Raw genomic sequence first — 12,827 nt, forward strand, 5'->3', positions numbered from 1 at the left:
TAAAAGTCTAAACATGACTGCTCAAAAAACACAGCACCTTGATAGAGGAGTCTAGATTACAATTTCTCAGACTTGTTACTAGCCACTAGGCCATTCTGAGCCCAGTACCTCCAAAAGAGAATTGGTAAGTGACTTCTAAGGCTCTTTATCTGCACATTTTGTCTGCTATCTACAGTAGTCTCCTAAGGGTTTCTGGAGCTGCCAAAGCTCTGTATCTGTGTTTTATATATAAGTACTTCTTAGATTCTGTAACAAATGCTAAGCAATTTACATGAATCCCATTCAAGACAGGAAAAAAATTACATCCTATTTTAATTAGAAGTTAAACCTTAGAACAGCCCCTAATATCCTACAGCCTTTAAATATTTAATACAGGCTTCCCACAAACAATGCAGGTTGTTAATACTCCAGAACATCTGACACAGCTCTTTATTTTACATTGAATTTTGTCATACAGAATAAAAACAGAATGTGATAGAAGGGTATTTGCTAGACTTGGCATAAAAGAAAGTTACTGGCAGGCTACATTAGCAATCTGAAAAAAAAGACTGAAGATGACAGGTTAACTTGCTGGAAAAGGAAAAAAAAAATTCTTAATAGACCCACTTTACATGAAAGCATGAATGCTATCTTTAAAATCCTGTATTTTTGACCCAGATTAAAAAGTGTGTTACGATCCCTGTAAGTTCTGCTAGCTTTCTTTCAACACTCCATTCAAAATGCTTGATATTTCTTAAGAAAAAAGAGATGGTGTTTGATGACATGTTTGAATCTGGAAATGCACACTCTGTTCTCAGTTCTGTCACAGTTCCTGTATGACTTTCAAAAGGCTGTTACCCTCAGGGTTTGGCTTCCTCATCTAAAAAGCAGCAAACAGATTTCACCTCCATTATGTTTGATGACACTCCTTAATATTTGTAAAGTGTTTTGAAGTTTTTGCCTTAACCGTGTTGTTTTCCAAAACAGATCTTTGTACTGACTTATGAATAACCACCAAATTTGGCTTGGCTAAAAGTACAAATAGTTAACCCTAATGCTAAGTTTCAAATAAATTAAGGAATGATATCGAGTATTTACTCAAACACAGATTAAAAAAAAATAAAATTAAAATTCTGTGTCAAATGTAAATTACCTATAATTTGCAATACTAAAGAGAAACCTTTTTCTCAAATATAATCACTTATTTATATCAAAGCGATAAGAATGCAGGAGTGTCATCACAGTTTAGAAGTTTAAAATATCACAATCATCCCATTTTCCACAATAACGATAATGCAACTAAGTCAAATCAGACACTGTACAGTATCTATATATAGCCCACATTAGAGACTACAGCCAACAAAAAGTCTTTTAGTTCACTGTTAGTCCAACACAACTAAAGTATAAATTAATACTGTGTCAAGTCCTATCAACATATTCATCTTGCATCATAATCTCCAGAAATAAAAACATACTGGTCAGTCAGTAAAAAAGATTGCTTTTCGAATCACACAGTATTTCCTCTGGTCTTGCAGGTGGCAACTGTGCTATAAAAAAGTATACACTAAGAAACCTTGAATCTTAGCATTAATGCATGAAATTCATGCTAGAAAGAAGTCTGCAACAGTAAAAATAATTCCAGATTTAAAATGTTATGCAGACATCAGCTGTCTTATATCTATACCAGTATCTTACAAACAATAGCTAAGGTATGTTGAAGAGCGATTTTCCTAAATCTTCCTGCCAGAGTAGAATTTCATCATTTGGGGAATTAGAAAACCAATTCTTCAGAGTTTCCTTTAATTGCAGAATATACTTTCAAGGCAGTTTATAATTCAACATATGTTAGAAGACCTTAGAGGAGATATTTGCCTTGACCATCTGTTATATATCAAAATACCCTGCCCAGATACAAATATTGGCATATGTTGAATTAATGCATTTTTTCCTAATGAATAAAGGTCTCAAATAAAAACAGAATTTGTGCAACACCCCAGAATCATAGGAAGTACCTGATGGAGACACAGGGGCAGTATCTTTGAATCCATCTGCTCAACCTCTTCACGGAGCAAAGAGAAAAGAGACTGCAATGTTTGTTTTTGTTCTTTTTGGTGAAAGTTTTCATTTGCTTCAACAGCGCCTTCAGCATGCACAGAAACTGTATCTGTAATCAGAGTATTTTCCTCCTTGATTGCTGTGGTTCCCACTGTAGGAACTCCTTTAAAAAGAACAAGTACTTGGGTTAGGATTCAAAAAATACATCGAGTTGCTTTTTTAGGAAATTTCAATACAAAAGCTACGAGTAAAAAACTAGTATCTTAAATAACATCCCTGCAACTCAGTAAAATACTGGCCTTGTCAAAATTAGTTGTCATAGGTCTGTCTTAGTGTCAGCTTACCTACCTGAAAAAACACAGTAACATACACCAGGTATTTTTGTACACTTCTAACGGAGACCTGACTTTAACTTGGGGGGAAAAAAATCACCTAGTCTGAACTGTTTTACAGAGTTATTAATAAGAGACCAGGATGATGTAAAATAAAAAGTGTTGTGACTGGTGTTACAGCTTCAGCTAAAAAAATCAATACTTAGATGCAAGTGGACAAACTTCTATGTTAAGACTGAATTGTAATACAGAGACAGAAAGCAAGGTTGTTTGCAACACAGTTTTGCTCAAAAAGGGCAAAAACAAGGTAGGTGAGGAAAGTGTGAATGAGGTTCTCAGTTCTTCTCATCAGTCCTGCCAAGGACCTTGTACAGGGAGATGTCCCAGGCAAGGCAGGAAGGAAGGATAGACAATACGACCTGTTCTTCATATGATAACACAGTGGCTCCTCACAGTGATGACAGGAGCTTAAAGGACAGAAAGAAGCAGATGATGACAGTGGAGGATTCTATTGTGGGGGACATATGTCCAGGAGGACCGTCCTGCTGAGTGAAAAGGAAGACCCCCCTAGACAGCTGGATAATTTGAGAGTTGAGGGAATGAGCCAGTAGTGGTGATCTACATTGGTTACAATGACACAAGGATGTGTAAACTGAATTTAGGCTCCAGAACTTCTTGCTAAGCAGAAAATTAGGTTCTCCAGGCACATGCCCTGGTAGTCCACTGTTGCCCATCTCCAATTTTACTGAAGTCAAAAAAGTCAGACATGGAGGTGGAGGACTGGCAACATATATGAAAGATAATGTAAAGCATAACAGTATAAAAAGATTACATGAAAAACTTTCTGGGTGCAAATCCCACATTTTATTGTTAGAAATGCAGTATTTGTAGTATATTGCTGGTCATGAACACGATAGTTATCAGGAAATGTTAAATGAGATTAGGGAAGAAGTGTAGAGCAGGCAGTAGCAGTGGGAGAAATCAACTATCCATATACAGACTGGACCAGTTTCTCACTGTATTGGGTTTGTGTGGCAGGGTTTTGGCAGCAAAGGAGGGGCTACAGGGATAGCTCCTGTAAGAAGTTGCTAGAAGCTTCCCCAGCTCCAAGTTGGACCTGCCGCTGGCCAATGCCGACCCAATCAATGATGGTGGTAGAGCCTCTGGGATAACATATTTAAGAAGGGAAAACCTGAGTGGAGAAAGGAGTGGAATGTGAGAGAAACACCTATGCAGATACCAAGGTCATTGAAGAAGGAGAGGGAGGAGGTGCGCCGGAGGAAGTAATTCCCCTGCAGCCCATGAGCAGGGGAGCAGATGCCCACCTGCAGTCCATGGAGGACCCCACACCAGAGCAGGGGGATGCCCCCAAAGATGGCCATGACTCCATGGGAAAGCCCATGCTGGAGCAGTCTGTGCCTGAAGGACTGCAGCCCACGGAAAGGACTCACGCTGGAGCAGTTCATGAAGAACTGCAGCCCATGGGAAGGACTCGCGTTGGAGAAGTTTGTGGAGACTGTCTCCTGGGGGAGGGAGCCCAGGCTGGAGCAGGGGAAGAGTGAGGAGTCCTGCCCCTGAGGAGGAAGGAGCTGCAGAGACAACGTATGATGAACTCAATGCAACCCCCATTCCCTGTGCCACTTGGGGGGAGGAGGTAGAGAAAACAGGGAGTAGAGTTGAGCCCAGGATGAAGGGAACAGTGGAGGGAAGGTGTTTTAATATTTGGTTTTACTTCGCATTATCCTACACTGATTTGATCGGTAACAAATTAAATTGATCTTGGTTTCCTTCCCCTCACCCCTCCTCTGAGTCTGTTTTTTGCCCGTGACCATAATTGGCAAGTGATCCCTCCCTATCCCTGTCTCAACCCATGAGCTTTTTGTTATATTTTCTCCCCGTCATCCCACCAGGTGGGAGGAGAAAGCGAGCAGCCTCATGGTGCTCTGTTGCCAGCTTGGCTTAAACCACGACACTCATCACAAAGATAAGAGAATAAAAGCAATAAATGATGGCTTCCTATATCACACAGTCTTAGGAGTAACCAGAAAACTATAGTTTATTCCACCAGGTAATGAACAATTTTTTTCTTTTTTTCATAAAACAACACTGAATTTGATATATTTACATAGGACTGACTTTCAAAAAAATAATCCCATAAATTTTTTTAAACAATTTATAGAGAATTTGGCCACTGAAATGTGCACAATAAACTTTTACAAACTCAAGTAATGATGAGTATGTTATTCTTCTGCAGCTACACCCATTTTCTGAAAATCATGTTATCATTTAAAAGCAGGACAGGTGGGAGCACTGTTTCAAGTAACCATCACACTATTTCTACAGCTTGGGTGCTCAGCATATTTCAGACCCCCTCATGTTCATTGCAACTGAAACCCTATAGTGATGATTCAGGTTTAAGATTTAGGGCTTAAGAAAGGTATTAGCTTGTCTGCTGAAGGTTCCACTGTTCTATTTCTGGTTATTTTAAACTTTTTATTAAATAAACTATCCAGGTCAGGAGTACTAATAATCTCTGTGGGTGGCTATTTTCACTGGGCTTACTGCCAGACAAAATATGGGTGTAACTTAACACTGCTTTTTCGATATTAATGCATGTCTCTGCTTTTCCAGTATTTATTTGAGCTTGCTGTGGGCCAAAAGCAACAAGGGACATAACTGGATGCAAGATAAAAAACAGGAAGTACTTTTAGAGATGGAATTAAGGCTGTCTTTAAAAATACAGCTTTCTGTTCAGCACACGATCATGAAGCCAGAAAAGAGGGTCCACAAGTTCTGGCAAAACCTTTTGTCTCAGAAAAAAAAAAAAAAGTCACTTCAAACTGCACTTTATCAAGCAGGTAATAATCACCTGTCATATCAAAACATGAACGTGGACTGAAACATGTTCAATAGCTACAATAATGAAAACCTTTATTTTAATGTTATCGTGGTACTGGTGCTAATGCATAGTTTATAAACTGCATATTACTCCTACATATAGTTGAGCTGTCACTCTCTTGGAATCCAATTCTGCGCTCAAATTACTCCCCTGATTCTGAAGCAAGGCCTTACAGCCATTCAGGTTAATTCTACCTTGTTCTATTTTAAACACAAGACAGCATTTGTGCCTTAGTAGCACCATAACCAAGAACTTTTCTTGAGGCAGTAACACTTACTGATGCTACTGCGTCATAAAAGTGTTATCTAAGATCGCTATGTATTTATTTTTTCTCCATGTTCTTGAAAACAGAGAACGCACAACACTGCTTTTTCCTGGAATCAATCAATCTTTCTGTCCAAAGCAGATTATTTTTTTTACTAAAGATTGGCATCTTACATATATTTCCAATATTTTAAGAAGCAAGGATTAAGTTTTTTCATTTTGCAAAGCCTTGATATTTACTCCATACATTGATATTTGGTTCCATACTAGAATGGAACCAAAGCCTTTAAGAAAATAAATGTGAAAAACCACACAAAATATTAACCCTCCCATGGCCAGAGCACTCACTAGGAATGTGGCAGAGAGCTGGATTCAAGTTTCTGCTCTGCCGGACTCACAGAGGTTTCAACTGACATCTGCTATGCCCAGTTGGGTGTGCCAGTGTCTCCTAAGACATGGAGAGAAGCAAACTTTCTCAAAACTTCCCTAAGAGTTCATAGAAGCAGCCCCATGTTTGCAAAAAGATCCATTTTTGACAGGCCTTGTGAATAAAAATGACAAATGCATTTTTCAATATCTCACCTTTTTTTATCAGTACTGCAAGTATATGAAATTAAGATGCTCTTGCCACCTGCCTGAGAACGAGTCATAGGTGAAAGTATGAAGCATTTGCTATCAAAATAAAACTACAGATATTGTCCTCTGTTTTTGTAATTGAATTTTAATTTTCACATTGAGTAGCATTAGCTTAAGTCACCAGTAACAGAAGCTTCTAGTACAGAAAACACATGGTAATCTCTCTTCTAAACATTCTTTGGTACTCAATACCAGAAAGCTGGTTTGGACTGATTCATTCAAGAACTAAAAAAAAAAAAAAAAAAAAAAAGACCAGCAAGTATTTAAAAAAATATTTCATTTTTAAGAGAAGAGATTTTAAGACAGGAGTGTTGGCAGTAAAGATATAAGTCTAACTGAGGAAGCTCAAAATCTTTAGTGCAGCACAGAACCCTAAAGAAAATAACATTGCTTGAATTTTCATATAATTTGACTAGTTTATATTCATATATTTCATTTGCTGCAACACCAAATCCATCGCAACCACTCCACTTTCTTCCCCCACCTTCAAGCTGCTTCAAGAAATAAGTTGAATAATTTACAAGAAAAGCATATGTTGCAGAATTTAACTTGGGGAAAAATGATTAAGTGCAAGTTACTGTGCTATACTACATTAAGGAATGACACTGTGATTTTACAATATTAGGTTAGTAGTTATGCCAGGACTGATCTTTTGGAAAAAGATGAAATTATTTGCAGAGAAGAGGGATAATTTGAAGTCCATATTTACAAAAATACAATGAAGCAGATGACGCTTCATGAATCACTATCTCTACTGCACTAAAGGTAGTACAATTCATTACAAGGAATCCAAGTATGAATAATGACCAAAGTTTAAATTTGTCAATTTAAATTTACATCACTTCTTTGATCACAAGTGTCCTCCTTAATATAGTCACAGTCTATTCAAAAGTATTATTAGTATACAAAAAGAATGTGAGAGAAATTTGGGATCTAGAAGCTATAGACCTATCAATTCACTCTAAGACATCTACTGCAGCATGAGGACAGCTAAAAGGAGGTCCTTCGTCAAACAATGCATAGGTGAAATCTTGGAACTACTTACTCTGGGACAACAAAATGGACTCAAAAAACAACTGCAAGTCAGGTGACAAATTCACTGTAAGCTATTACAGTCTATCAATTCCCACTTGGGGAAGTCCTGAATGGATAATTACTGATGGCAAGGAGAACACAGGAACAAATCACTACCTCTTTGCCTTGTCCTTATACTTTTACCTACCCACCCTCTACTGGCCACGGTCAGGGGAGGGACATTGAACTAGGTGAATCTTCAAACAGATATAGTGATTCTTAATCTTGCATTCCAGTCTACTGATTGTAGGAGCTAGGGTAATTCTAGCTCCAACATATTTCAAGCATACACAGAAACACAATAATCAAATACTTATAACTGTTTATGCTTTATAAGCAAATATTTAGAGGGTTTCAAACACATTGCAAGTGCAAGCACTTGCTCTTTCTTCTAAAGTAAAAACATAGCTCCAGAGCAGAAGATTGGCTTCTCTAATGATCACCAATCTTCTGCTGAGCAAGTCCCAAATAAATAAAAATAAGTAAAACATAGTTTTTGCTGTTCCAGGTCCATTGCTTTAGTCACTAGCAAGAGAAGGAATATGAACAACAGGCTTTTTAAGTCGAAAGTAATCTTTTCCAGAACGACAACATTTAACAGCAACCCTAACAAGTTTGCTTATAGGGAAAGAGAAGAAGATTCATAAATCTCTTCTTTAGCTATGAGTCAAAGTAACTCATCCATGATTTCTCAATAGTTAAAAATAAAAATTGAAAAATAAAATCACCATTCCAGCTTGCTTGTGTGGCGCTCTGTTGCGACCCACTCAGGGATCTTCCACTCTGGTTTGATTATTCTCTCCATTATCTCTGAGTTGGTATAAAGACAGGAAAGCTAGTTTGGTTCTTTTATGTAGAGGGATACTCAGGAATTGTATAAAATAGCTGGTGTTAAAAATTAAATGGAAGTTTCTCACTAAAACAACGACATTTGCAACATTAAGAAATTGTGACACAGTCACTGCATTGTTTGAAGACAGGAGAACCATCATGTGAGAATATCTAAAAAGCTAAATGTAAATTAGCCCATAATCAATGGGAGATATAATGTAATTTTATATTTTGATCTTCCTTCTGTGAACAGTCAAGGTTCTTAATAAAGTAGTAAATGTTTGTTCATAGGAATTCAACAAAACTCTTAAGAGTTTTGCAGGCAGGACGTTCTCTGTTGTGATATCTTACATCTCTAGATTTTTCCATTAAATGTTCTATATTTCAGACTTCTGCTTTTTGCCTTAAAACTGCTATCTACCATGCACAGCTCATTTTGTGGTACTTCTACATCAGTTGATTGCATTTATCAACAAGAATATAAACTCGTAGAGAAAGAATACAAGCAAAGTTTAACTTTCAGTGTTTGGGTGAATTTCTCCTTTTCTTTCTCTCATCATGCTTCAGATACCTCTGTCCACATGTCTGTATCACATTTCACCAACTTTTGCTATTCCCGTCATATAGATGACTGGTTCTCAATTACTTCTGCTAATCTCGTGTTTTAATTAAGCATTGTCTTCCATTTTTAAACATTAAATCTACAGTTGAAATATATACTTAATGACTTTCTGCATCATTTAATGAGAACTCATTCTCCCTATAATGATAGATTTCAGCATCCTCCTACTAAAAAATATATTTTTTCTCTTCTAGATTTTGCCTATACATACAAAATATGGAATGCAAGGCTTCCTTCCTTTCCCTCCTTTACCTATTTTATTATCCTTTAAGATCATCATCAATTTTCATATTAGGCCACAAAAGACTTGCCATTTAGCAGGAAAATTGTATTTTAAAATTATCTACTTTAAGTAGCCAAATTTACCATCTCAGTCTTCAGATGAAAAAAAAAAAAAAGCATGGGGGGAAAAAAAAAAAAAGCAGGCATGATTTGGTTGTTCCAAGTAACTTTCAAAGATACCTATGCAATGAAACACTGATTTTAATTAATTTATCTGCAGCACTTATGACACATAACACATCTGACATTTATGATTTATGGCAAAAAAGCCTAATATAATAACAATACATTGTGTTGATGAAGACAAATCCTACTCATTCAAAAAGGGAAGAAGCATCTTAAATAAGAACATGTAATAAACATTTTCATTTTCCTCATCCAATTCACATCCAAAAGACCTAAAGGAGAAGTAACATCAAAAATTGGTAGAAACAAATTTTTTAACAGCTCATTAGCCAAAATGCACATCCTAGGACTATCTATTAAGCTTTGAAAAATGTAAGTAAACTTTGACAACAGGCCAAGATCAAGCTATTTGGTACTTATACCAAGATTTCAAATCTTGACACTGGATCAAGACACCAAAAATCTTGCACTAGAGCACAATGTTCAAATGAACAAAACCATTGTATTGGGTTTGTGTGGCAGGGTTTTGGTAGCAGGGGAGGAGTTCCAGGGGTGGCTCCTGTGAGAAGCTGCTAGAAGCCTGCCTGGCTCCAAGTTGGACCTGCCGCTGGCCAAGGCTGACTCAATCTGTGACAGTGCGCCTCTGGGATAACATATTTAAGAAGGGAAAACCTGCAGTGGAGAGGGGAGTGGGGTGCAAGAGAAAACTCTCTGCAGACAGCAAAGTCAGTGAAGAAGGAGGGGGAGGAGGTTATGCCCCTGCAGCCTGTGGTGAGACGGCAGGCTGTCCCTCTGCAGCTCATGGAGGTGAGTGGAGGACCCCACACCAGAGTAGGGGGATGCCCCCAAAGATGGCCATGACTCCATGGGAAAGCCCATGCTGGAGCAGTCTGTGCCTGAAGGACTGCAGCCCACGGAAAGGACTCACGCTGGAGCAGTTCATGAAGAACTGCAGCCCATGGGAAGGACTCGCGTTGGAGAAGTTTGTGGCAGACTGTCTCCTGGGGGAGGGAGCCCAGGCTGGAGCAGGGGAAGAGTGAGGAGTCCTGCCCCTGAGGAGGAAGGAGCTGCAGAGACAACGTGTGATGAACTGACCCCAATCCCCATTCCCCGTCCTGCTGCACCACTAGGGGGAGGAGGTAGAGAAAACAGGGAGTGGAGTTCGGCCCGGGAAGAAGGCAAGGGTGAGGGGAAGTTGTTTTAATATTTGGTTTTACTTCGCATTATCCTACTCTGATGTGATTGGTAAGAAATTAAATTGATCTTGGTTTCCCGTGACCATAATTGGCGAGCGATCCCTCCCTATCTCAACCCATGAGCTTTTTGTTATATTTTCTCCCCCTCATCCCACCAGACAGGAGGAGTGAGCAAGCGGCCTCATGGTGCTTTGTTGCTGGCTGGTCTTAAACCATGACAACCATATTGCCTGAATTTCTGGCCATTCTGATTTGGAAGTCGGCCCAATTTCCACACTGAAACTCCGCACTTCCCTGTATTCGTCCTTCCTTGATATGTTCCATTTGCTACATAGCCAATGTTTAAATACAGAAGGTGAAAACATCTACAGTTGAATCTGATTTAGGATTATTAACAGTTCTGAAAAAAACCCATCCCCAAACCTTCAGTGTAATTTTAAAAATAATTAGTATGACAACTAAAATATATCTTTCTCATTAGTTCACAGACTAGAACTACAGCGTTATTATTTTAAATAAACAGAACAAAACTATTTTTTTTATAAAGTACCTTTAGATCTTTTACTGGAGTTTCTTTTGCTTCTTGGACTTCTTTTTCCACCTGGCTGTTTTTCAGCAATAGGCTTTTCTTCTAGCTGGGGGTCCATATGGACATTTACAGATCTCCTCTCAGTCTCACTTTCCTTACAGCTTGGGGTACAGTCGCCACCGTCCATATTCTCATTGTTATTGATGCTGTCCTGCTCACCTTTATCCTGTCGTCCCATAGCAATGCAACTACTGGTCAGAACCTCGTTCCCATCATTGTCAAGTTGATTTTCATTTTCATCAGCTGAAGAAACCAAATTGGATGCCAAACTTTCCACTCTATAGTCAGCTGAAAGACTGTCCTTTGAGTCTATTTGTAGATCATTTGGTGGAAATTCTCTGTCATCCATTAGAGCGTTACTTGTTGAACCACTTAAATCTCCCTCCAAATATTTTTAGACCTAAAATATAAAACCAGAAGAAGCATTTATAATACATATATTATAATGGATAAATAACCTTATACTTAATGCCAGCCAATAAAGAATCACATTAGCCAAACAATACGGTTTAAAAGCATGGGGAAGTTATTTCAAACAGTAATCCATTGCCCCGTTGTAAGTCTTAAAGCAAAGCATATCCACATAGAAAAAACTATCTATAAACTTGTACTTTTATCCAATTATAATCAGTTCCAGTTACCTGACCAATAGCACAGCTGATCTTTACAGCAGTGTTCACAGTGTTTAGCTGAGGTAACAAGAAAAACAAAAAGATAAACAGAAACCACCCCCACCACCTCCCTTTAAATCCATGGCTAAAAAAAAGCATTCTTGTCACATAAGATCATAGTTTGCCTGACAAAAATAAACCAGTGAGGAATAAAAGCAGAACAACTTTTAATTCTGTCAGTGATGGTATCACATCAAATAGGCAGATAGATTAACTCTGTTACAAGAATTAGATGCAAGTAGAACCTGTTTATTGACTCAGATTGTCACTTTATTTTCAAGAAAACATTCAACATGTCTTCAGTAAACACAGAAGCAGATGGTTTGTTAATAAAAAACTCTAATCCCCCACCTACTCTCAGCAGGGGTCAATTTTACCTTTTTGTGAACGTGCAACTCTAATCAATACTGCAATTAGATGCATATTCACAGGAAAAAAAGTGTAACTTAGCAACAGAGTTGCACAGCATTTATACAGGACTGTTATTGTATCAGTTCCTTTCTTTAGCTTTAGAAGCATGGCAATACTGCTGGTTTAACTTAGCAACTACATAGATGAAATACAGGTCCATTATGTACACCTCATTAGATTTAGCTCACATTTTAAATAGTGACGCCAAAAATCAGCAACTCTTATATTACAGAAGAGCTTAGACAAGCGTCCTACAGCAGTTTCCTATCCTTTCCTTTAAATGAAGGCATTTTAGGAAACCTGTCTTCACCAGGCTTTCCTCAGTCTTATGTCCTGGTATATACAACTGAAATATACACTTGCTAACTATGCAAGATAATGTTTCATTTTACTTGCTAGAAGAACTCAAATTACAGAAAAATGGAAAAAATGCCTTAGAGAATAAGTAGGTTTTCCTTCATCCACAGAAACATATTCCTGTTAAAAATTACTAAAAAGATTTTCCCAAATTTTTTCCTCCACAACCTTTATAGTTGTTAAAAGGACTGGAAAAAAGAAAACACTACTCCTATCTTAGAGAAGGACAAGGAGGAGGATTTGGGGAGCTACAGGCTGCTCAGCCTCACCTCAATCCCTAGGAGGTGACATAGCAAGCAATCCTAGAAACCATTTTCGAACATATGAAGGACAAGAAGTGTCATCAAGAGTAGTCAGCATGGATTTATGATGGGTAAATAGTGCTTAACAAACTTGACAGGCTTCTACAACAAGGTGACTGGCTCAGCAGAGGAGAGAACAATAGATGCTGTTTACCTTGACTTTGGTAAGGCTTTTGACACTGTCTCCAATAACATCCTCAC

The 12,827-nt window shown here is 38.1% G+C and overlaps 1 protein-coding gene across 8 annotated transcripts in view; it reads right to left on the reverse strand.

The window, feature by feature from the left end:
* CNST (consortin, connexin sorting protein) overlaps window positions 1–12,827 on the reverse strand; it is a 53,932-nt gene that overhangs the window by 28,394 nt on the left and 12,711 nt on the right. For 7 of the 8 annotated variants that reach the window (XM_049830839.1, XM_049830833.1, XM_049830836.1 and 4 more), the window contains 2 exons: window positions 10,847–11,285; window positions 1,992–2,197 (listed from right to left, as the gene is read on the reverse strand). In XM_049830839.1, coding sequence (XP_049686796.1) covers window positions 1,992–2,197; window positions 10,847–11,234 — 594 coding nt within the window. In that variant the 5' untranslated portion in view covers window positions 11,235–11,285. Of the gene's footprint in view, window positions 1–1,991; window positions 2,198–10,846; window positions 11,286–11,526; window positions 12,736–12,827 lie in introns of those variants that run through there. The other variant, XM_049830840.1, reaches the window with a different exon arrangement.

Source organism: Accipiter gentilis, chromosome 28, assembly GCF_929443795.1.
Source record: "Accipiter gentilis chromosome 28, bAccGen1.1, whole genome shotgun sequence".
NCBI lineage: Eukaryota > Metazoa > Chordata > Aves > Accipitriformes > Accipitridae > Astur > Astur gentilis.